The sequence below is a fragment of the Oncorhynchus masou genome, chromosome 1 (genome assembly GCF_036934945.1).
Source record: "Oncorhynchus masou masou isolate Uvic2021 chromosome 1, UVic_Omas_1.1, whole genome shotgun sequence".
NCBI classification, from domain to species: domain Eukaryota; kingdom Metazoa; phylum Chordata; class Actinopteri; order Salmoniformes; family Salmonidae; genus Oncorhynchus; species Oncorhynchus masou.
The window spans coordinates 12,807,002-12,833,024 of NC_088212.1; the positions used below are offsets into that span (position 1 = coordinate 12,807,002).

General features: G+C 42.2%; 3 protein-coding genes across 8 annotated transcripts in view; 2 read left to right on the plus strand and 1 right to left on the minus strand.

Moving 5' to 3' along the window:
- Nucleotides 1-2,209, plus strand: part of LOC135517186 (dmX-like protein 1) — a 54,344-nt gene extending 52,135 nt beyond the window's left edge. For all 6 annotated transcript variants that reach the window (XM_064941301.1, XM_064941722.1, XM_064941470.1 and 3 more), the window contains one exon: nt 205-2,209. In XM_064941301.1, coding sequence (XP_064797373.1) covers nt 205-429 — 225 coding nt within the window. In that variant the 3' untranslated portion in view covers nt 430-2,209. The remainder of the gene's footprint in view (nt 1-204) is intronic.
- hsd17b4 (hydroxysteroid (17-beta) dehydrogenase 4) lies at nt 1,977-16,146 on the minus strand. Its single transcript, XM_064941935.1, has 24 exons — nt 15,958-16,146; nt 15,389-15,442; nt 15,161-15,268; nt 14,667-14,726; nt 13,134-13,155; nt 12,780-12,826; nt 12,308-12,392; nt 10,447-10,634; nt 9,223-9,314; nt 9,096-9,120; nt 8,890-9,018; nt 8,129-8,235; nt 7,607-7,843; nt 7,296-7,347; nt 7,129-7,200; nt 6,744-6,847; nt 6,548-6,613; nt 6,309-6,378; nt 5,998-6,104; nt 5,337-5,423; nt 5,106-5,192; nt 4,878-5,016; nt 4,532-4,659; nt 1,977-3,042 (listed from the first exon to the last, which is right to left on the minus strand). Exons 1-24 carry the CDS (start codon nt 16,013-16,015, stop codon nt 2,953-2,955), a joined length of 2,214 nt encoding a protein of 737 aa, XP_064798007.1. The 5' UTR covers nt 16,016-16,146; the 3' UTR covers nt 1,977-2,952.
- Nucleotides 16,147-18,448: 2,302 nt separating this feature from the next.
- Nucleotides 18,449-25,655, plus strand: LOC135546424 (protein Largen-like). The gene is made up of 2 exons (XM_064974878.1): nt 18,449-18,667; nt 24,764-25,655. Exons 1-2 carry the CDS (start codon nt 18,530-18,532, stop codon nt 25,496-25,498), a joined length of 873 nt encoding a protein of 290 aa, XP_064830950.1. The 5' UTR covers nt 18,449-18,529; the 3' UTR covers nt 25,499-25,655.
- The last annotated feature ends 368 nt before the right edge of the window (nt 25,656-26,023 follow it).

Here is a 26,023-nt window from a genome sequence, read left to right on the forward strand (position 1 = left end):
TCGGTATAGGGTAGGTTTATGGGTGGATTTTGGGGGGTTCAAGGGGAGTAGGGTGGTGGGAGCAGCCTATTGCAAAATCAGGATTACAATAGATATTTGGTTCCCCCCTGTATAGCATGTTAAAGATTTAAATCCATAAATCGTATGCAAAAATTACAAAAAGGTTACTTTAGCTCCAACCCTGACTGTGGTGTGATGTTGCAGGTGTGGAGCCTGTCCACGCAGTGCTTACTGCATCAGTTCCCCAACGAGCACGCTCGCCAGTCCCTGTTCCGGAATCTGGGCACGGGCGTGATGCAGATCGAGGTGGGCCCGGCCAACCACATCTTTTCGTGTGGCGCCGACGGTACCATGAAGATGAGGATTCTCCCTGACCGCTTCAGCGTCAACAATGGCAACCTGAAGAACGACGTCAAGTTCATCATTTAGCTAACTTAGCACAGCCTCAGCTTGTGGTTTACGTGACCAAGACTGCCTTTGTTTGCACAAGTTACTGCAAGATGAGTGTGGAGGGACTGACTGTCTGTCTGCACAAGGAGATGACACTCAAAAACGGACGCAAGCTTCCTCCTCTCACCAGTGATCACTTTTCTAAGGCAATCATTATATTGGAATCTTACATGTCAAGATGAGTCATGTGGAGATGAGATGATCTGTGCAGTGTATGATTTGGGATGTCAGGTGTTTCTACAGTGATCTGCATCCATTTTAAGACTGTAAAATACTGACATCCCTGCTTGCTTGAGTTGTTAAGGCCAGTTGATATAAAGCACACTATCGAATCATTAAGAATTTGCTTTGTTTGCTCATAAAAAGGTAAAATTATATGCAGTGCATAGTTTAGATCCCAGAGAGCAAGCCAAGCCTTAAGTATAATATTCTGTTTAGTATTGTTGTGGTCTAGATTCAAACAGTGGTGATGTGTCCTTATAAATCTAACTCATACTGGTACTGCACCCATTTCCCCTAGGTATTGTTGAGTGGTATTTAGTTCTGGTTGAACCTTGTGTGCAATTGACCAATCAAGTGATCTTCATTTTGAGGTACACACATAGCTTTAAGGACCCACTTATCAGGGAAACCCAACATAATTGGTCTGTTCTTCCCCTTGATTATTTTAGACAGAATGCTGTAACTATCAAGTAGCTTATAGTAACGCCACGTAAGCACGTTATACTTTAGCCAATCCGAGAAAGAGAGCACTAATTTCAATGAGTGTCTTGAGTAAGAAACTGTTTTATTCCAACACAGCACTTTCCTCCTCCCATCCCCAAATCAACCACAAATGCATAGATAAGTCACTTAAATTGTGGATTTACCTTTGCTAACATGAAATTGACTTTACAAAGTGGTTAAAAGATTGTCAGTGAGGATGCATTTAGACAAGCAGCCCAATTACCTTTTATCCACTAATTGGTCTTTTGACCAATCACATCTGATAGGTATAAAAAGAATGTGGGTACTTGTGTGGTTTGAACAATAGCTTTTATTTTTACAAAATGCATTGCCTTCAGGAAATGACCTTGTAACTTATAGATTGAATCTAGGCCCATGTATATTGTGTTATCTATTATTCCCAATAACTTCATCCCCTTGGCATATTGTCACAAAGCTGCTGTAGACAAATCTATATTTGGGGTATAAGCTGGAGAAAAGTAAAATAAAATTGTTATTGCATTCTGTAAATAGAACAAACTACACCTCACAACTTTACTGTGATGTTTTAGCAAGTCCTGCTTTATGAAGACAATTCTGTGAAATACCAGTAATATTTATGGATTGTGTTTATACAATAGTGCCTGATCATGATGCAGATAAGAATCAAAGTACATTGATTTATGGTTAGAGCGTTGGGCCAGTAACCGAAAGGTCGCTGTGCTCTTGAGCAAGGCACTAAACCCTAATTTCCTCCCGGGGTGCAGTACAACTATGGCTGTCCCTGTAAAACACATTTCACTTGCATACTCATTGCAAAGTAATTGAATAAAATCTTTAATCAACGATGCGTAGGAGATGTTAATTTCCTGATACAAATTGCTTAGTGTAATATGCTATCACAGACAAGGGATGAGTATTTAACTAGAACCATCATATACAATAGGGGTTCCATCTTCTTCCTTTACACTGTGAATATGCTCAAAGCTAATTTTATGAATATGTTAAGTCAGATTTACAAGTGTAATATAATAAAGCAACTTATTGTAATGTACACTTGTCTGTTTGGAACCTTGATTAAAGGGTATTAAAAAGTTTATCCCGTCAGAAGCCACATGATTGAACGTGCGTAAGATTTATTAGAAATTAGTGTAGCATGTTGCACCAAGCCAACACTTGTTAATGTGGGTTACATTGGATTTTAGGGAAGTCAGGACACTTAAACTATGCCTAATCTGGGAGCACAAATGCAATTTTGTGAAAAGATGTATCACAGCAGAGGTTCTGCTAGCCTTTTCTTCATTGCCCTGGAATACAGCAAGCATCCCCAGTTGACACTATAGTATCTTGTTCATGTACAGTTTGTCCTGCATAGCCCAGTAATTTATTGGCCCCATGCACCCGTCATCTGACTTGACATTCAGAATTGCACATCAGCACTATCTTAACCGTTGATGTTTAATAAACGTCCCTATACATTTCATCAGCGTCAAAGTAAAAATCATGATCGCAGCCCCAGCCTAACACTAAGTGTAATGTGGCGATTTGTTGAAATAAAATTTAATGCTAACTCTCATTTAGGTTATTTCACTGGATATGATGCAGTAATTTGACCTGGATTTCAATGCAACAGAAGAGGTGCAATTTGAAAAAACAAAGAAAATAACATTGTGCTGATTTATTGGCTCTGTGGATGATGTTAAAACAATGATGTGACTTCTGCCATCTTTATGCACATTGGCAATTAATGCTGCTACCTCAGGTTAGATAACTGAGTGGTTCTCCTGTCGCTCAACCTCACAGTTTAGCATAGTCTTTAAGGATCACCTCCAGCTTCTGGCTCAGCATGACGTTCCCTCGCAATTTCAGCTTGCCTGCAAAGAACGCCTGGAAGAACAAGTACAAGTCTCAGGTCACTGAGAAAAATATATGCTCTTACAACCCCATATTAAAACGATCATAAGCTAAGGGCTTCCTGGAGCTACACTGAACAAAAATATCAAATGCAACCATTTAAGATTTACAGTTAAGGAAATCAGTCAATTGAAAAAATACATTAGGCCCTAATCTATGGATTTCACATGAATAGGTTGGTCAGATGTGTTTCGGTAGGGTCGGATCAGAAAACCAGTCAGGAGCTGGTGATACCATCTCCTTCGCATATTTGTGTGGCCTGAGGAATGTTGTCTCCTTCATTGGCATGTGTGAAGTTGATGGCTATTGGTGGGAACAGGAACACGCTGTCATACACATCGATCCAGAGCATTGCAAATAGGCTCAACGGTGACATGTCTGGTGAGTATGCAGGCCATGGAAGAACTGGGAAATTTTCAGCTTCCAGGAATTGCAGTCAGGTCAACACCCTGGTGAGAACGACGAGCACGCAGCTGAACTTCCATGAGACGGTTTCTGACAGTTCATGCAGTAATTCTTCGGTAAACCCATATTTATCAGCTGTCCAGGTGGCACGTCTCAGAACAACGCAGATGTGGAAGTCCTGGGTTGGCATGGTTTACACGTGGTCTGCGGTTGTGACGTACTGCCAAATTCTCTAAAAATTATATTAAGACGGCTTATGGTAGAGAAATGAGCAATTCTCTTGCAACAGCTCTGGTGGACTTTCCTGTAGTCAGCATGCTAACTACACACTCCCTCAAGACATCTGTGGTGTTGTGTGAAGAAAAAATAACTAAATTTTAGAGTGGCCTTTTATTTTCATGCTGTTTCCTCAGCTGCTTGATATGTCACACCTGTCAGGTGGATTATCTTGGCAAAGGAGACATGCTCACTAACAGGGATGTCAACAGATTTGTGCACAATTTTGAGAGAAAAGATTTTTGCGCATATGAAAAATGTATGGGATATTATTTCAGCACATGAAACCAACATTTTTGTTCTGTATAAAAATCAGGGAAAAATTAATTGGGGTGGGAGCCACAAAAAAACCTTTACTCATGATGGGCTGCAGTGGCACACAGGCAGTAAAAGGCTATCCTAGCCTTTTGGGGGCCCTAAGTGAAATTGTTGAAATTTGTTGTGCATCAGCAGTTTCTCAAAACTGCAACTTGTGTATTCTACCTCTCAACATTAAGTTGTTCCCTCCACCCCTCATTTTATTTTACCGAAATTGATCCGCGGGCCTACAGAAAGGAGGGCCGCCAGTTATCCATCCCTGGTCTAAAGTCACAAAACAATGAAAGGTGAAATGTAGCTCATTCCTGCCAAGAAAACCCACTCTTACTGGGATGTACTTAGTTTTAAAAAGCTTTGAAGTGTGAATGGGCTACACATTGGCAGTTCTCTGCTGAGTCACCATTCAGCTTTCTACAGTGTCTCAGATGTTGCCAGGCATGTAGGCTAGGGGAGATGTCTGTACCTTCTGAGGGTTGAGTTTTCCCTGCACTACTTCCATGAAGTCATCATCAGATACAGTGATGGTCACATCGGTTTTGCCACTGTATGGGCCCTTGTGCAAGGCGCCAGCTCCAGTTTTCAAATCAATGGCTGGGGGAGAACATAATGAAATTATGGTTGAGGCATTAACACAATGGGCCAGTTTTAAGTTTAGTAGTAGACTAAAGTGCACAATGGTAATTCTCCATCGAGGATCATTTTTAGTCCAGGACTTGGCTTAATCAGGGCCCGGGAAGCAGGCCGCATTAGGTTCAACATGACTGCATTGATTGACAGGAGGGCTTGGAAAGCAACAAGGGTTCACTTACTCCACTGGGCTGCAGTGTTTCCCCCCTTGGTGATCTCCCAGCCAAACACGGCATTGACCTTCTTCACCATCTCAGCCCCTAGGTCCTTAATGCGACGGCCGATCTCAACGAACACCAGCTCACTCTTGAGTCCCCCTGCCTAGAAGGGTTCAAAACAGGAAAAACTAGTCAGAGGTCATTTCCACCTTTGGGATTTTGCATCACACATGAATAGTCTGACTGATGTACCTCAGGAAGAATTTGTGGGGAGCCATCTGCAGCCGCATGCAAGTCCACATAGGCACCTGACAGAACCACAGCACTGCTCTCTTTGACCTGAGGAATAAGACATAACCCAATCAATTTAACATGGATATTTGGTATCACATGGAAAGAGGTTACTGGACTTAATTTGGGTAATTCTTTCAATCTTAATGGATCACTATTAACCACTTGCACAACCATGATAAAACTGCTTACTTTGCACTGAATGTGAATTCGGTTTCCTTCTTTCCACATTTCAGTCTGTAGAGACTGGCCTGGTAGCACTGGCTTTACAAAGCGAACCTGAAGGATACAGTAGGAACCAGGAAAAAGTTGTTTAAAAACAGCTTATTACATTTTCAATTCTAAACATTTAGCAGACACTCTTATCCAGTGACTTACAGTTAGAGCACCCATCTTCAAGGTAGCTAGGTGAGACAACCACATCTCACAGTCATAAGTCAAACCTTCCTCAAAGCAACTATCAGCAAAGTCAGTGATAGTCAAGAGACAAGTGTAAGAAAAAGGTAAGAGCAACGGTAGGGCGTTCTTATTTTTCTTGATTAAGTGCCAAGCTCCAAAAAGATTTCGGGAACTGTTAACAGGCGTCGAACCTCTAACCCCGGAAATTTGACCGGTAAACTCAATGGTACACTCGCAATGGCTGCCTGGTTTCCAGGGTAATGTAGAAAGTTAACTGATGTCGCTCATGCAATTTAATGTTTTTTGTAATGTCAGTTGAGCTGACTCAAATCATAGCACAGATTGATGGGTACACTCGCAACGTCCGCCAGTTGCCCCATTATGCCATCATTGACTTGAATGGGAACGGCCGTTCTATTCAGTCTATGACGTTACTGCCAAGATCGTGCTTCACCTTGATGGACTTGAATCTGGAGGCATCGTTGTTGGCATACTGCTTCAGCACATGCCTAGCCGCAAACCCAAAGGAGCACAGGCCATGCAGAATAGGGGATTTGAATCCTGAACAATGGAGAGACGAGGGCTTTATGATTCAACACAATATCCTGCATAACACTGTGCAGTGCTTTATTCATATAAAATAATCAAAGTTTGGTGCCAGATCTGTTGGTGCAATCATGTCAACTCCTTGGCACTCTTCTTATGGCATGACAAGGAGTTGACACGATTGCCAAAACAGATCTGGTACCAGGTCAGAAGACTCACCTCCCATTGCTGCAAAGCTGGGGTCTATGTGGAGGGGGTTCCAGTCCCCACTCAGACGATACAAGGCAGCCTGAAAGCGTGGAGTCAATGTCAAGTCACTCCTTTTAGAAATATCCTTAGAGTCGGGCTCCCGTTGAGCCATTATGGCTACTTATTTGATGCTTCAACTTTTGTAAAAATCCAAACAGTTTGGGCACTAGTAGTAAAAATCAGTGTATACACTAGATGGAACAACAAACCTGGTCCCTTGTTGTGGTGTCAGTCATCACAGCATCAGGAGTTCTGTTTGGATGTGCTACTGTGCTCTGAAAGAGTGAGATTAAGTTACGTTGAAAGAAAAATAGTATGAGTCAACCATTTTGTTCTGGAAAAAAATAATGGTAGTACTTCTGAATAGTTTGAAAGCATTGGTGTTGTTAACAGACTCCTTGTTACCATTGCTTTATCAGATGTCCTCTTTCCTCCAAAGCCACCAGCTCCCACGATGAACAGAGAGTACTGGTTGTAACACAACAGCTCTTTACCACTGTACGTGTGGACTGTGGAGAAAGACAATGTTATCTTCCAAATGGTCCTCTGTTGCTCAGTTGGTACAGTGTGGTGCTTGCAATGCCAGGACAGTGGACTTCAAATGTGTGCAGATGATGAAGTCGCTTTGGATCAAAGTGCCTGCTAAATGGCTTATTTTCTTTCTTTTCTTTCTTCGTTACTCTGCTATTTCTTTGCTCATCTCATGCAACCCTGTGGAACGTCACTTATAAACCCTGTACTCTACCACACTAATTCTCAGGGACAAGGAAGTAAGCTTAACAAAACTAACCATCCAGGAGAATGACTGCGCCAGATCCTTTGTCTAACACATCTGCGATTCTAGCCTGAGACGTCAGTGTTCCTGCAAATGCAGACAAATTATTTTAAGTAACAGGCTTTTGTAAGCAGGAAATGTTGTTCTCAAAGATACTTAGGATTTGTAATGGGCACACATACCGGAGGTGGGTAATGGTTTGAAAAGCTCCAGATACTGCTCTCCATGCAACAACTGAGTGACAATATCAGAATGAACAAAGGTGAGTAAATTGGTTATGGTTACAATAGCGGTCTCAGTTAGGCTTTGCTCCAAGCAAAATAAAATGTATTATTTACCCACTAAATGAAATGTGTGAGAACAGCAATAGTTGCTTGCCACTTCTGTATGGGTTGAGTTCTGAGTTTACAAATCTATATAATGCATATAAACTGTTACTTCTACTGTACTTGGGGAAATAAAGATGATTAGGATTGTTTCCTGGAGCTTTTACCCTGGTGAAGTCAAAGTTGAGTCCAGGCACGGAACCTAGCCCTCCGTCCATCATGGCCGCCTGGGAGGGGATGACCCCGAAGGTGGGCAGACAGCTAAAGTCCTCGTGGCCCTCGTACAGGAACTTGAGGTGGTCGTCATCCTTGGTGGACATGCCCACTCCTAGGGCGTACAGGATGCACTGAGTTTGGGAGTAGCTGAAGGTTGACTCCGGAAGCTTCTGTCCCACCGCCTCCAGCTGAAGGGGAAGCACAGCGACAAATCAGCACAGAACGAAGTGGACACAAGCCATGTCGTTACTAAGCATGCCTTTAGGTAGAACCAGGCCCCGTAGGTCAGCTAGGGTACATTGACATCAGCCTGCCAGGGACTGTTTGATTTGGAGCCATGGCCCCATGGTGTCAAAGACACTCCAAACAGACATCTTTGAAGACATGGCCCACAGAGAATCATTATGAGATCTGTCACCAACATGCATGACTTCACTTCATTCCAGCCTAGTACCGTTGACCTCTCCACTCACAGGACTGATCCCAGATGCAGCAGTGGCCATAACGCTGGTGGGGTTGGGGGCAATTCCCTCATCAGTCTCCACTCTTGACAGCACCTCCACCAATGTGGCCACGGACTCTTAAAAATAAATAAAAAAATGGGACAAGAGGAGATTCATTATCTTCACTCAATAAGGATGTTGTGGAACAAAGACGGCCAAAAGTCCTCTAATAAGGTACAAATGAGGAGCACTACAAAGTCATGGTAATGAGGCACTCCTCTGGAGGCTGCCACCCCCATGCTGCTGCTGCTGCACATCCAAGGGCAAGCCGAGGGAGGAGAGAATAATGAACCCTTGTCATGTTCTTTCTGTGCCTGACCCAAAGGCGCTCCGCTCGATACTGTACTGTGCTCTCCATTCAAAGACGAGGGGGAAATACCATTGGTGGAATTGACATTGTGTCAAAGCAGCACAAGCAAATGAGTTTGTTCACTCCTCTTAGAGGTTTGATCCCTGGTCAGCCACTCGGTTTACACTGCAGACCTTGTCCCATGAAATTGGTTGTTATTACAACACCAAAAGAGTTCCAGCATTTACTGCAGGTGGACTATTGAATGTTTCACTGACAACTACCTAGTCAGTAATTTTCTGCATTTTACACTATTGTCAAAAAAAAAGTTTAAATTCAATACATCTGTGTATAAGTCAATGACTAATATCTGTAATGTATCTGACAGAGGCAAAATATGCCAGCATAGGTGTTCAGTCTAAGGGCTGCTTGACTTGGTTACCGTTGATGTCGGCAGGTTTGGTGGCATTGGTGAAGTCACAGATGTTGTCCCACTGGTCTCGTACAGTCTCAGGAAACATGCCCTGGTTCTTCTTCCTCACAATGCGGCCCTGTGAACGCTCCCAGCGCACTACATAAAACACATTGATGGAAAATATTGTAGAACGGTGAAAATACTCCCAAATGAGAATAATAAATTCAACTCACATTTTCCAATCCAGCCAGCACCAACCTTAACAGGGAGAGAACATTAACAGAATAATCAGGAAGGATTGGAAGTAAGGCGACACAGTTTAAAGCATAAGTGAACATTTCATACAGTTCTCAAACAAACCTCGAACAGGCCTCCATTTTCCTGACACTGGTCATGAGACAGCCACAGAACTAGGGGCGCCACGTATTCTGCTTTCAAGGACTCACACAGAACTACGACAAAAAAAGCTACATGTTAAGTTGCTAATAACATGAAAAGGTATGCACATTGTGGGGATATGCTGGTATATCCATATATATTTTTAATCTTCATAAACCATAGGACAGGGGTGTCGAACTCATTCCACAGAGGGCCGAGTGTCCGCAGATCTGTTTTTTTCCCTCTCAATGAAGACCTAAACAACCAGGTGGGGGGAGTACCTTACTAATTACTGACCTTAATTCAGCAATCAAGTACAAGGGAGGAGTGTAAACGAGACACTCAGCCCTCCGTAGAATGAGTTTGACACCCATGTCCTACAGTTTAAGATACTTTTTTTTTATACCAGCAAAGGGGACCGTATCACACAACTTTCATATGGGATATGATGATATCACGTGGCAGACACCAGAGAAGAAAATCACAGATGTCAGCCAAGCCCACCAAAGCAATCATTAAATGCCCAACCCATAAAAAAACGTCATTTGTCAGAACGCATGATTAAGCTTAGTGTTTACTCAGTTTGTGAGTGCACTAGTTTGACAAACTTTAGTAACACATTTACATGATGCAACAGTGCTCGACTTAGGCAGATCACTAGAGCAGAGAACCGGCACCTCAAATGTTTTCTACTGCTGGGTTCCTGTATTAAACTGGGTGGTTTGAGCCCTGAATGCGGATTGACTGAAAGCCGTGGTATTTCAGGCCGTATACCACAGGTATGACAAAAATATTTATATTTACTGCTCTAAATACGTTGGTACCCAGTTTGTAATAGAAATAAGGCACCTCTGGGATTTGTGGTATATTGCCAATATACCACGGCTCTGGGCTGTATCCAGGCACACCATGTTCAGTCGCACATAAGAACAGCCCTTAGCCGTGGTATATCGGCCATATACCACAACCCCTCAGGCCTTATTGCTTTAATAGAATATTAGCTCAAAAGTATGTAGAGCTCCTGCATCTAAATGAAAACAATACCGGCACCCACAATGAGTACAGTCACCCATCAGTACATGCCAAGCACTGGTAACTCGTCGCAATATTACACAACAGATCAACTGAAATCATTGAGTCTTAAGATGACCCAGTAATGTGTGCTGCTCAGCCTGTTCAGAGCAGTTCCTCAGCGGCTCCTCTGACCTGGGGGCATAACAGTCTCTGTGAGGCGCGAGCCTGCGGTCGGGGCGATGGTGTTGCAGTGGATGTTGTACTTTTGGCCCTCGATGGCTAGGGTGTTGGCCAATCCCAGCAGACCCAGCTTCGCCGCGCTATAGTTCGCCTGCCCAAAATTGCCATAGATGCCAGCAGCCGATGAAGTCATGATGATCCTGGGAACAGACAGGGCACAGTGGCACGTTGATTCAACACAGTGCACTGAATTAGACTGAAGCGCCAAAGCTGTTTCAGGCACGTGGCAATAACAATAGTTAAGAAACCCATCCGCTTCACTGCCTGTCAAAAGCTAACAACCACCTAAAAACTATTCTAGGACATTTGAAGACCGTATTCTTGGTACCGATGCTGCAAATCAAGGGGTATCATAAGGATGATTTCTAAACATTAATTTAAGACAGGGTCCACCTGTGCGCAAACCTGAAACAGATCTACTCCGCACCGGCCATTACCTAACTGAAACAGCTCCACTCCGCACCGGCCATTACCCAACTGAAACAGCTCTACTCCGCACCGGCCATTACCCAACTGAAACAGCTCCACTCCGCACCGGCCATTACCCAACTGAAACAGCTCCACTCCGCACCGGCCATTACCTAACTGAAACAGCTCCACTCCGCACCGGCCATTACCTAACTGAAACAGCTCTACTCCGCACCGGCCATTACCTAACTGAAACAGCTCCACTCCGCACCGGCCATTACCTAACTGAAACAGCTCCACTCCGCACCGGCCATTACCTAACTGAAACAGCTCCACTCCGCACCGGCCATTACCTAACTGAAACAGCTCCACTCCGCACCGGCCATTACCTAACTGAAACAGCTCCACTCCGCACCGGCCATTACCTAACTGAAACAGCTCCACTCCGCACCGGCCATTACCTAACTGAAACAGCTCCACTCCGCACCGGCCATTACCTAACTGAAACAGCTCCACTCCGCACCGGCCATTACCTAACTGAAACAGCTCTACTCCGCACCGGCCATTACCCAACTGAAACAGCTCTACTCTGCACCGGCCATTACCTAACTGTTTGGAGTGTGTTCAGTATGAGAGCTGGATTGATTGGATGTACACAAGGAATTCTGAATACCTAGGCACTGCTTATGAGCTGAAATTATTGAGTGGGTCAAGGGGTTCTCAAACTTTTTGGGCCCTTGGACCGAGTGAGTCATCAGGGACCCCCCTCATAATCAGAACAACGTGAGTGAGATTTTAAAAAAATAGCATGCAGGGAGTTTTACTAGGACTTTGGCAGTACATGTCCGGACAAACCAAGTCCAGAGCAGGAACATTTTAAAGGCCCATATATTGGCATGGGTTGCAAATTTTGCCATTTTCAAGCAAATTTCCTGCAATTCTGCACAATTTGTCATTGGGAATTTTGTTGGGGGGGGGAGTACAATTTGTGGAGTACTGTGGACACCAATATCCCTGTGAGCCAACCAGGCCCATGTCGTCCAGAGTTGAGAACAGTAATTGCAGATTAGATCAAATGTAAATATGTATGTATGTATATATATTTTTAGAATAATAATAATAAAGTGTGTGTGTGGGGGGGGGGGGGGGTCTAGCCGCAAACCCCTGAAGTACCTCCACGGACCCCACTTTAAGAACCTCTGGTAAAGATGACAGCAAGGCGGTGGTGAGAATTCCATCCAGGCTATCAGAAGGCTATCACCATGTTGCTTATTCCTATCCAATCCACACTGATCTACAGGACTGCAGAGCCTGCTCTAGGGTACGATTTGGGATTTAGCATAACAGTCAGCTCTACTTCCTTTTACATAGGCAACATGGTGCTGGGTCTGACCCTTGACATCACCTCCCAAACTTCTGCTTCTTCATGTGGTTCCAGGCAGCTCTAGTGACCATGAAGGACCCTCTCAGGTGGACTCTATGGATGAGGTCTGAAATACAAGCAAATGTCTTTATAAAGGCCTTTTTACATCAGCCGTTGTTACAAAGTGCTGTACAGAAACCCAGCCTAAAAACACAAACAATGCAAATGTAGAAGCACGGTGGCTAGGAAAAACTCCCTAGAAAAGGCCAGAACCAGGAAGAAACCAGGCTCGAATGTTGCATTACAATAACTATGTAGAGGTTATCCTGTTCTTGCAAATTACTGCTCAGACTGCATTTGTCATTAATTTCTCTACGCTAAAATCATTGGAATTAAAGCTCTTCTCCAGCCTGATAGACATTTACTATTCATTCCATATGACTGTTTAATATGCAATATTCTCCTTCCGTGATGATTGACAGAATGAATGTGTACTCAGAAATAGACTCCTTACCCCAATCCAAATCACTCGTTCTGCCAAAGGAACGATCCCGAAGTATCCTTGAAATCAATAAAACAGGGTGTTGTTCACTTTGGCCTCTATTCTATTATTTAATTATTTAACCTTTATTTTACTAGGCAAGTCAGTTAAGAACAAATTCAGCTCGGGGGTTTGAACTTGCAACCTTTCGGTTACTAGTCCAATGCTCTTACCACTAGGTTACCCTGCCGCCCCATTATATACATAGAGTAAAATGGAATAGTTTTCCATGTCACATAGCCATCTGAAACACTACAGTTTAGTTTATTATGTAAAGAAGTGGTCATCAAATCTGATTAAAAGGATTTAGATAAATCACGTCCTTACCCAGCATTATTAACAACAATATCTGGAAAAGATAAGCAACAGGTCTGTTTAAATCAAAATTCTTATCACCAAATCATGTACTGTAAGATGCCAAAACAAACCATTTGCACAATCAAAGCAAGCCTGAACATACAATGCATTCGGAAAGTATTCAGACCCCTTGACTTTTGTTACAGCCTTATTCAGACCCCCCAAAATGACAAAGCGAAAACAGGTTAAATTGTTTTAAATTTATATAACATAACTGAAATACCTTATTTACATAAGTATTCAGACCCTTTGCTATGAGGCTTGAAATTGAGCTCAGGTGCATCCTGTTACCAGTCATCATCCTTGATGTTTCTACAACTTGATTGGAGTCCACCTGTGGTAAATTAAATTGATTGGACATGATTTGGTAAGGCACACATCTCTCTATATATAAAGGTCACAGTTGACAGTGCATGTCAGAGCAAAAACCAAGCCATGAGGTCAAAGAATTGTCTGTAGAGCTCAGAGACAGGATTGTGTGGAGGCACAGATCTGAGGAAGGGTACCAAAAACTGTCTGCAGCATTGAAGGTCCAAGAAATCAGTTCTCCAGCCATGTTAAATGGAAGAAGTTTGGAACCACCAAGACTCTTCCTAGAGCTAGCAGCCTGGCCAGACTGAGCAATCAGAGAAGAGCCTTGGTCACCTCCCAAACGAAGTGCCCAATGGTCACTGACAGAGCTCTAGAGTTTCTCTGTGCAGATGGGAGAACCTTCCAGATGGACAACCATCACTGCAGCACTCCACCAATCAGGCCTATATGGTAGAGTGGCCAGAGGGAAGCCACATGACAGTCCCCTTGAAGTTAGCCAAAAGTTACCCAAAAGACTCAGAAAATGAGAAACAAGATTCGCTGGGCTAATAACCAAAATGTAACCCTTTGGCCTGAATGCCAAGCATCTCATTTGGAGGAGACTTGGCACCATTCCTAGGGTGAAGCACGGTGGTGGCAGCATCATGCTATGGGGATGTTTTTCCAGTGGCAGGGACTGGGAGACTGGTCAGGCTCGAGGAAAGATTAACATAGAAAAGTACAGAGATCCTTGATGAAAATCTGCTCCAGAGTGCCTAGAACCTCAGGCTGGGGTGAAGGTTCACCTTACAACAGGAGAAACCTAAGGACACAGTCAAGACAACACAGGAGTGGCTTCTGGACAAGTCGCTGAATGTCCTTGACTGGCCCAGCCAGAGCCCTTGAACATCTCTGGAGAGACCTGAAAAAAGCTGTGCAGCGACACTCCACATCCAACCTGACAGAACTTGAGGGGATCTGCAAAGAACATCACACCTGCATTTGGGGAGTTTTCCCCAAACTTGTAGCATCATACCCAAGAAGACAACATAAAAACATGTTTTAATAAGGTCCAAGAGTCTGAATATTTTCCAAATGCACTGTATAGTCATGCTTGACTTAACACCATCAGCCATGCTATGTTTAAAATTGTTAAAATGTGCATTGTGTCATTGGTTTTAAAACAAGGAAAACAGTTGTATAAATACACACCTATTCGCCCAAAAGCATCCAGGGCAGTCTGGATCAATTTCTCACCATCTTCTACAGAATCTGTGGGGCATACATGACAATAAATAAATAAATGCCTAACCAAGGTGTAATGATGGCAAAGAAACTCTGGGAAGAAAGAAACCAGTCTATGCTCTTCTGGGTGGCAAGGTCAAAAAGGGAAACATCAAACAGTAGACAAATGTGCATGGCTTCTTTTCACAGCTGATATAATGCTCCTAAACAGTTCTGGATGTCTACAGTCATGTTTTTTTTGAGCCCTCAATGAAACTACAAGGAAGTAAAATTGGGCAATGGAAGGATGGAATTTGAGACTCTATCAAGGCTGTGAATTTGCCCTGTAACCTGCCCACATAGCCTTGAACCTAACTTCAGATTACAGGGCTCTAGACAGGATTTGGAAGGTTGGCTACGCAAGACTCTTGAACCATGTGCAAAAGTTCAAATGAGTTAGATAACTTGGCCCATCTACCCACCATAGTTAGCCACTGCTTTGCCTCCCTTGGCTTTTATCTCTTCCACGACTTTATCAGCAGCATTGGAGCTCTTCCCTCCCCCTTTAATATCTCCTCCGAGGTCATTAACTGTGTGCAGAGAAAAGATAAACAATTAAACCAATAACTAAGCATTGAACAGTATATTTTCTGTATAGTTGCCAGCTTATTTAAATGTAGATCTTAAAAATATACATTCACAATACTTACCAACTACTGAGGCACCCCTCACACCAAAAGCCAATGCATATTCTCTCCCAAGTCCTATGGAAATAAGTTTAAGTTAATACTTGGTCAAATGAAAATGTAAAATAAGACTTACGGTTGCAGCAAAGTGTCCAACACAGTACATGTTGTATTCATGCGTGGATGGGATGGGCTACTGGGCACTTTGTTGCAAGAATGCCCTCACATAAGGTATCTGGAATTAGCTAAATGTACTTTGTCCTGTGTGGCCGAGCGATATCAGATTCAAGTATAAAGTGTTGCAACAATGACAGCAGTGGGTAACTTGCTCCAGTAACTTAGCAAGCTGGCTACTTTCTGACATAGCGCATAGTCACCAAGCACTACTACTGGTTAGGATAGCTAGTTAGTTAGCCACGGTTGCTACCAGACAAATAAGAATACCCTTGGCCATAATCCTTACAATGGATTCACAACCATGTCAACCACCACTAAAACACAACACCACCTTGCACAACGTAACGTTAGCAATTAACAAGATGAGCATAGCCCAAAGAAGCTAGCTATGTTAGCAAAAGATAGCAGTCATTTACCTCCACCGGCCCCAGTGACAATAACAACTTTCCCGTCGAAAACCAAAGGCACAGACATGATGAAGTAGTTCTGGATTTTAACTTTGTGTCCAGATTCAAAACTGTGCTGGTAGTATGTGAAGACAGCAGCGCAACGACTAGAGTGTTAAAAGCTATCAGGCTGAACTTTGCCTTACTTCCGCAAGAGGGGCGCTGGGTAATCAAAGGTAACAACAACCAATCACAGAGATCCAAGTACAAACTATTATAAATCCAAGATAATTTAACCTGTTAATTACTTAAATGCCCTCTGCTGAAAAGTGCTTACGTCTTGAGCTGAACCTTTTGCTATAATGATCCAGTGCTTATTTGATGCACAAATTAATTAAAATTAAAGGCATCGGATGCACACAAAAACAATAATCTTGTCAAACAAATGTCACAACTCTCCAAACCATTGTGGATGGCACGGCATTGTCATTGAGTTCTCCAAGCAAACAAAATATATCTTTAGAAGGTTGTAGCCTAATGTAATACTAGGCTCAACATAAGTGATGATGACCCTGCTCTGACTCTGGCCAATAAGACATACAGGTGAGTTAATAGGCTATAGTCTAGGCTATAGTTCGAAAATTACATTGAGGAGCCCTTTTTAAAGGGCTCCTCAATCATGGGATCTTAGATAAATTCTTGACATACAACTAAGGCTGCAGCACTACCAGCCAAATCACTTTGTTTTAGTGAGGAAGGATTATGACAATTTAGTGGGCGTTTGACTGACTCAACTTGGACTGATACATACTTGCAATTGTATGCCTTCAGTATTTTGCATTATTATGAGAAAATCAATGAAAAGCAGTGGGAGCATTTAAATGTCCTTTCATTTTTTTCTCAAATTAAAAACCACAGCTTCACAAAGCCAATATCTCTAGTCTGTTCACATATCCTACCGTGTCATAGGGCCTATATGAAGTTATTCAAATGAAATCATTGATCACACCTGTCTCTGATCATATATGGCAAAAAATAGCCTAGACATGTTTTGGGTCAAGGTTTGAGGATACAGACCAAGCCAGAAGCACCCTTATTCCAAAATTGAACTAGATGTCCAAGTGGGGCCTAAGTATTATAAATGACTGCTTACCCTGGGCAAGCAATCCATGCCTTGTGTTGTGTGCAAGACACACACAGGTCAATGATGATGGATGTGATTGCTTAACTTGGATGTGAGATCTTCAAGAGTAAATTACCCTGCCCATTAAAATAGCTTACAGTATTGCCGATTAGTATGGTTGGAAATATTATTTCATTACATCTTAAAGTTTGTCTATAGGCATAATCACCCAAAAAGCAGAAGTCAAACGCTTTTCTCATATAAACATGCAGGCAATATAAGATGAGTTGTCCAAACAGAAGAAACAAGCCCATTGGGAAATATTCCAGGAACTTGATGAATGTTATGTAATAGTGAGTTGGAAAGCTTTCTATGTTGTTCCTATGTTAGAAAGTCTAAAGAGGCCGTAATATTTACCCCCCAACAAAAGCCTAGAAATGTGCAAAACTTTCCCAAACTGCTTCAATGCAGCCATGCTTAACCCAGGAACCTGTCATCGGGAACCGCAGCCGTTCGACGAATGTGATCTAAAGGCTATTTCCTCTAGTACACCTGATCCAACTGGAGTTGGCTACTTGAATCAGGTGTGCTAGTGTTGGAATAGATGACATAGCCCATGTGAAAGTGCTGGCTGAGGGTAATGACACGTCACGTGTACCGGTTCGGGAAACATTGTTTTAACCATAACACTATGGAAATAATGGTGAGTAACACGAATGTATCACTTTTCGAATCAAAAACATGAAGAACAGCCTAAGGTGACCTGCTTCTGCGGCGCGCGTGTCATGACACGCGCAGCCGTGCAGAGACCATTCTCTCGCCTGCTGTATGGGCAGGCTATCAGACACCGCGGAGGCTTCGATGTAGATGCAATGTGAAGAAGGGATTATTATCACTTGTCATTTATTCAGTAAAGTAACTGCAGTTTATGAATATATTATGCCTGTCGTATGTAGCCTATAGAATATACATGTATTTTTTTAGAGACAATCCGTTCAATGGGGATGTCTGGCGCAGCCTATGGACCATTCTGATTAGAATATTGGACTTGGATTGGATTGATGTGTACTATGTACCATGTTCCTTTTCATTCTCTTATTATTTCAGTCTGATTAAAATTATGGACCGAATATCTGACTAGGCATCTTGCCACAAGGAAATGTGACATATCAGCATTTGTTTTTTTGACAGAAATGTTAAAAGGTAACGGCGGAATGATCACGAGCGACTGTCTAGAAACACCTCTCCAGCAACATTATTTTATTAAACATTTTTAAGATAATATTATTTTTGCTATGCTCTATTGCGCATGCGTGCTGGCCGGGACGCTGTCACCACGCTTCGCTACATTATTGCGTGATTTAGCCTGTATGGGAGGAAAGTGAAGAAAACAGAACATTAAAATGCATAGGCAAAGTGGTATGACGGCAGCGGAAGGATTTACTTGTAATCCTTAAAAATACGTTGTGCCAACGAAGAATGTCAGGGACATCAAATGTAGAATCTGCTGAAGGAGTAGTCTCCAAAGTTAAAGTCAAAAAGCAGATCAAGACTATCGTGAAGGATTTGGAGACCATACTGGGAGACTTGAGGGATGTAGCCAAGGAACTCAAAGAGGTTAGTGGAATAGGTTTCCTATGTCTGGCTTATGTTTTGTGTGTTTTATTTGAGATGAACATTGTTTTGTTTTAATGCAGGTATGTTTAGGGTATAGATTTTTTACTGATTGGGAAAAAGATTGTTCTATAATAAACATCTGAAGGCTCAGATATAATTAAGTCCATGGCCTGTGCATTGCCCTTTCGTATGTGATCACATATCTTATCAGTGAACATGAAAGACATATGGGACACGTTGTATGTGCGAAGGATGACAACGCAGCTGCGCCTTCGTGCGAACACTGGGCTTTGATAATTTAAGTGCAAACATGTATCATGATTAATCACGTGTAGTTCACCGGTATGGTTTTGCATTGCATTTCATCATCTAAATGCAGTCTAGCCTACTGTTTTTATTATAATTGTCTCCTGTCAAATTATACAGCAGCTCTCTTCTCGATAGGCACCTTGTTACAGTACCAGGATTGTGTCAGCGCTGTCATTGTGTCTAAGTGATATACAATTGTTAGGAATATCAATTTTAGAGCATTCATTCATTTAACTCATACTATATTTGTTTTCTGTTGATTTCACACATTGATCCCTGTGGTCTTCCTTCCATCGTCCCTATAATGACACGCAATCTAACCTGCTTTGACGCGTGGATGTAGCCTACCTAGATGTTTGTACGAAAGGAACTGTCCGGCCTGCTGGTCCTGAAATACCCACCCTTACACGATAGGTTGTCACTTTAGATGAAACCTACACTGTTCTTCTTAATTGGTGGATGTAATGGATGGATACATGACACACATTTCCTCTGACATAATGCTGCTCTTTCAACATTTTCAACAAGTATTTGAATTAAACACAATGTTATAGAAACATCAATCTGGGGCGGAAGGTAGCCTAGTGGTTAGAGCGTCGATCTAACCCAAAGGTTGCGAGATCGAATCCCTGAACTGACAAGGTAAAAATCTGTTCTTCTGCCCCAGATAAAGGCAGTAAACCCACTGTTCCCAGGCAGCCATTGTAAATAAGATTTTTTTTCTTAACTGACTTGCTTAGTTAAATAAAGGTTAAATAAGAAATAAAACGTACAAATCAATATTCTATTTAGGAGAGTGTGCACTACTAAAACAACCCACCTCGGGGATTGTCAGTTTATTGTCAAAGCCAATGTTTCAGTAAATCCCATTTAGATGCAGTATTTATCTAGTGCAACTCACACACTTGAATTATTGGATTCAAGCCTATGTTTAAGAGGAGCTGAACCCAGATGCTTGGCACAGAGAGAACCATCATGCCCCTAAGCATGTTGCAATGGATACTGTGACTCTCTTTTGTGTCCCACTAAATGATCCATTTAAGACTGCATGGAGATTTCACTCTACATGAGCTTTTTACCCAACCTCAGTTTTATATTCCATTAAATGTGGATATGCTGATATTACTTCACTAGCGTCAATTACTTTAAAATATAATGACTTTTTAAAATGGTATACTATGTGGATACTGTTCACAGATATGGTTTGGCAAAGTATTGGCTACCACTGAAATGTAAAATGATAGGCAACTTATACCATAGGTCTTAATTAGTAGGTATTGTGTCAGTAATAGATTACAAAATAACAAGTAATTTCAGACTCTCTCCATAATAGTGTTGAACATTGTGTATTTTATACGTGCACAAAGAGTAATCAAGGTTTATTTCTACTCAAAACTAGTAAACATACCTAAGGGAAGATGTAGTCATTTGCTACAAAGAGATGTCTTTGCAATTTTCACTGCCTGTCATGTAGGTATATTATTATCACCTCAACCATGAATGTATGGAGGGGCCAAGTGTGTGCTTTCAACAATTTCAATTTCATCTTAATATGTCCAACACGTGCAAGAGCATACTCACAGAATTCATTCTTATATAAACTGATCATGTACGTTATCAAGTTAGTATTGCTATAGCCGGAGGGTCTTGCTTTTGATTTAGAGTCTTCATACAGTTTGGTGTGTGTTCTTTTCATTGGACTATTATGGGTAGTTTCTAGTTTGCCCTTACCTTACAAATACACGTCTAGCAAATTAATTAATCAAACACGACCTGCAATTAATCAGAGAATACTGTGTAATATTGTTGTGTTGCATGCGAATCTGGCTTGAGAGGACCATATGTCTACAAAGTTATTAGAATAATTCATTAGTTTAAATGCCAAATTAAGGAGTTTTTATTTCCATATCAAATCATTTCTGGTAACAATTAAGTACCTTACTGTGATTGTTTTCAACTAAAATGGTCAAAAAGAAGCAAAAATAGCTTCTCAGCAATGAGCAATTTCTCAAGCAAAAATTTTGCTAGGACTGTCTGCGAGTGGTCTGAGTGGGGAGGGGAAACGGAAGACAAGCTTTTATTGGAAGAGGTTTGAAAACTCTCTTATTGGTCTATTAACTAATTAACCACCTGGTGATGTCACTAGGCACGCCAAAACACCATCCCACCAAAACAGGCTGAAATTTCAGGCAGACTTTTCAAACAGCTCTTACACTAGAAGGACATTATCATCATTTTCACAATTTCACAATATTATTCCAACCACATAGTGTGGAAATATACATTATATACAGTGCCTTCAGAAAGTTTTTTCCCACCCATCTACCCCCAATACCGTATAATGCACATTTATTGAAAATTAAATACAGAAATATCTCATTTACATACAGTACCAGTCAAAAGTTTGGACACACCTACTCTTTCAAGGGGTTTTCTTTATTTTTTACATTGTAGAATAATAGTGAAGCCATCAAAATGATGAAATAACACATATGGAATCATGTAGTAACCAAAAAAGTATATATCAAAATATATTTGAGATTTTACATTCTTCAACGAAGCCACCCTTTTACCATGACGACAGCTTTGCACACTCTTGGTATTCTCTCAACCAGCTTTATGAGGAATGCTTTTCCAACAGTCTTGAAGGAGTTCTCACATATGCTGAGCACTCAATGGCTGCTTTTCCTTCACTCTGCGGTCCAACTCATCCCAAACCATCTCAATTGGGTCGGGTAAGTGTGAAGGCCAGATAATCTGATGCAGCACTCCATCGCTCTCTTTCTTGGTCAAATAGCCCTTACAGAGCCTGGAGGTGTGTTTTGGGTCATTGCCCTGTTGAAAAACAAATGATAGTCCCACTAATCGCAAACCAGATGGGATGGCGTATCGCTGCAGAATGCTGTGGTAGCCATGCTGGTTAAGTGTGCCTTGAATTCTAAATAAATCACTGACAGTGTCACCAGCAAAGCACCCCCACACCATAACACCTCCTCCTCCATGCTTCAGGGTGGGAACAACACATGCAGAGATAATCCATTCACCTACTCTGCGTCTCACAAAGACACGCCTGTTGGAACCAAACATTTCAAATTTGGACACATCCGACCAAAGGACAGATTTCCACTGGTCTAATGTCCATTGCTGGTGTTTCTTGGCCCAAGCAAGTCTCTTATTATTGGTGTCCTTGAGTAGTGGTTTCTTTACAGCAATTTGACCATGAAGGCCTGATTCTCGCAGTCTCCTCTGAACAGTTGATGTTGAGATGTATCTGTTACTTGAACTCTGTGAAGCATTTATTTGGGCTGAAATCTGAGGCTCTGCAGCAGAGGTAATTCTGGGTCTTCCTTTCCTGTGGTGGTCCTCATGAAAAAGTGTAATTAATAACTTCACCATGCTCAAAGGGATATTCAATGTCTGCTTTATGATTTTTACCCATCTACCAATATGTGCCCTTCTTTGCGAGGCATTGGGAAAACCTCCCTGGTCTTTGTGGTTGGATCTGTGTTTGAAATTCACTGCAAGTCTGAGGGACCTTATAATTGTATGTGTGGGGTACAGAGATGAGGTAGTCATTAAAAATCATGTTAAACACTACAATTGCACACAGAGTGAGTCCATATCGCTTATTATGTCACTTGTTAGGCAAATGTTTACTCCTGAACTTATTATAACAAAGGGGTTGAATACTTATTGACTCAAAAAAATATAAACTTTGTAAAAATGTCTAAAAACAAAATTCCACTTGAACATTACGGGGTATTGTGTGTAGGCCAGTGACACAAAATTGCAATTTAATCTATTTTAAATTCAACACAACAAAATGTGGAAAATGTGTGAATACTTTCTGAAGCCACTGTAAAACAAGTTTTTTGACTGCAGTGGGCCTTTATAACGCCTTAGAGTCGATGTCCACGTTTATGTCTCATTCTACCGCATCCACCAATGACGGCCTTCCGCATCTTTGGTGGAAGGTGACCGAGCTACAGCAGTGTTTGTCAGACCTTGAGACATCCCAAAAATTGGTCTTCTCACGAAAACGTCTGCAGTAGAGTACAAACTGTTTGGCTACATATGAATATGCCTCTATGAAAAGACGAGACTCTCACGAACACATACACGTTGGTTGTTTTGCTGACAGGTGTATAAAATTGAGGGCACCGCCATGTAATCTCCATAGACAAACATTGGCATTAGAATGACCATACTGAAGAGCTCAATTACTTTTAACATGGCACCTTTACAACAAGTCAGTTTGTCAAATTTCTGTCCTGCTATAGCAGCCCCGGTCAACTGTAAGTGCTGTTATTGTGAAGTGGAAACGTCTAGGAGCAACAAAGGCTCAGCCGCGAAGTGGTAGGCCACACGAGCCCACAGAACATGATCGCCGAGAGTTAAAGCGCGTATTGCGTAAAAATAGTCCGTCCGCAGTTGTAGCACTCACTACAGAGTTCCAAATTGCCTCTGAAAGCAACATCATCTGTTCGTCGGGAGCTTCATTAAGTGGGATTCCATGGTAGAGCAGCCGCACACAAATCTAAGATCAGCATGCGCAATGCCTGCGTCGGCTGGAGTGGTGTAAAGCTCGCCGCCATTGGACTCAGTGGAAAGGCGCTCTCTGGAGTGAAGAATAACGCTTCACCATCTGACAGTCCGACAGACGTATCTGGGTTTGGCAGATGCCAGGAGAACGCTACCTGCCCAATGTAAACTGCCAACTGTAAAGTTTGGTGGAGGAGGAATAATTATCTGGGGCTGTTTTTTATTGTTCTGGCTAGGCCCCTTAGTTCCAGTGAAGGGAAATCGTAACGCTACAGCATACCTGTGCTTAGCTCTATTCCGACATTCTAGACAAGTCTGTGCTTCCATCTTTGTGGCATCAGTTTGGGGAAGTCTCTTTCCTGTTTCAGCATGACAATGCCCCCGTTCACAAAGCGAGGTCCATACAGAAATGGTTTGTCGAGATCAGTGTGGAAAAACTTGACTGGCCTGCACAAAGCCCTGACCTCAACCCCATCGAACACCTTTGGGATGGATTGGAATGCCGACTGTGAGCCAAGCCTAATCGCCCAACGTCAGTGCCCAACCTCACTGATACTCTTGTGGCTGAAAGGAAGCAAGTCCCTGCAGCAATGATCCAACATCTAGTGGAAAACCTTCCCAGAAGAATGGATAGCATAGGGGGGCCAACTCCATATTAATGCCCATGATTTTGGAATGAGATGTTAGACGAGCAGGTGTCCACATACCTTTGGTCATGTAGTGTATATCTATATGGAAGTAGTTCAGTACAAAAGAAAAATGGGGTAAATATGGGTAAAAAAAAATACAAATAATTTCTGTATCTTTCTTATATCTCTCAGCTATAGGACAGACACTTTAAAACAAAATTCCTTTGCACACATTTTTTGGACTATGTATGAATCTGTTATTCAATGTGTTTCTATGGGCTAATAGCAGTAAGGCCAAATTCAATGTTTGATCAAATATTTTTTTAATATACAGTATACATATATTTTTTTGTTATATACCTAAAGGGTTCCTAAAACTCAAAATCAAATGGGTAAATGATCCTTGGTATGACCATCTTAAAACAATTCCATATGTTAGCCTAGTAGAAGCCCTCTCCCCCTGCCTAACTATTTACTAGCCAGGTTGCTTCATACAAGTGCTTCATACGGTAACATTTTGGCTGCTGCTGTATTTTCTACTCTATTAGTCTATTATATTTCTTTGTCTGTCAAACTAAATATGTACTGTCCTCCATTTCTTTTTCTCCTGGTGCAGGTTGTGCATGAGATCGACTCCCTCACGTGTGACCTACAGCTGGAGGAGGAGATGACAGACAGTTCCAAGACAGACACCCTGAACAGCAGCTCTAGCAGCACCACCACCACCACCACTGCCTCCAGCATCGACAAGATCAAGATCGCCATCTTTAGGCCCCCGTCTGTCAGCCACGCCATCCTGACCGTGATGAAGAAGCCCCACCCTCCGCTGCCCCCTCCCAGGCTGACACCTATCAATGCAGAGGAGCGCAACAAGAACCCACTATCAGGGAGCCTACTAGCCAAGGCTAACGGGACTCTTATGCGTAATGGTGTTTTCCCAGGGAAGCCAAACAGAGACTTATCGTGTTGCATCTCTAATAGTACAAAGGAAGAGAGAGGACTTTTGCCTATGCCTTTGCTACGGCATGAAAAGACCAAATGCCCCCAGGCAACCCGGGAGAGGGTCCGATTCAGTGAAAAGGTCCAGTATCACGGGTACTGCCCTGACTGTGACCTGCAATATGACGTTGACAACACAGATATGCACTTACAGACAGAATTTACTGATGACATGAGCCCTGTCCATCAGTGTTCCTCCTCCTCACCACCATCCCAGCTCACGTTAGAAAATGGCGGTCTAAGTGTCAGCCATAGTTTCCCTCCTACAAAACTGCCTTGTGTGCCTCACTCTAACCCTTCCCTGAAACCACAGAAAACCATCCTTCGAAAATCAACCACCACAACGGTTTGATGTTAATCACCCTTAATTTAAATATTTCTAAATAATTTATAGTGTTTTCTATTTCATGAGCACTTTCTACTCCAGTCAAACGTGGATTATCTAAACGATGAGGAAAAAAGAGCGCTAGAAGACGTGGCCTTGAGCTCAGAAATGCACAAGGAGAGAATGAACGGTGAGGTGAGTGAGTGGCAGCTAACAACTGTCCTGCTCGTGTGAGGGTTTGGCAGGATTGGTTTGAGAGATGTGAAGTAACATTGTATTTTTTATATATATTTTTTGATTTTTTTTTTAGAAACAAGAAGCTGTGTTAGAACATTTATGCTCTGGGTTAAACAACAAATCAAGCTTGCCTCAAATCCGACCGCTGACCCAGATTCTACAGTACACCTCTGTGTATAGGGCTGAGACAGTAATACAATGATGGCATATACTATCTTTTGTCACCCGATATTGATTCACTGCCATACTTCACTTCTTGAGATGGGGAGGGTGTGTCACACTACTGAATCTAGAGCAACATCTACTGGTGGCTTA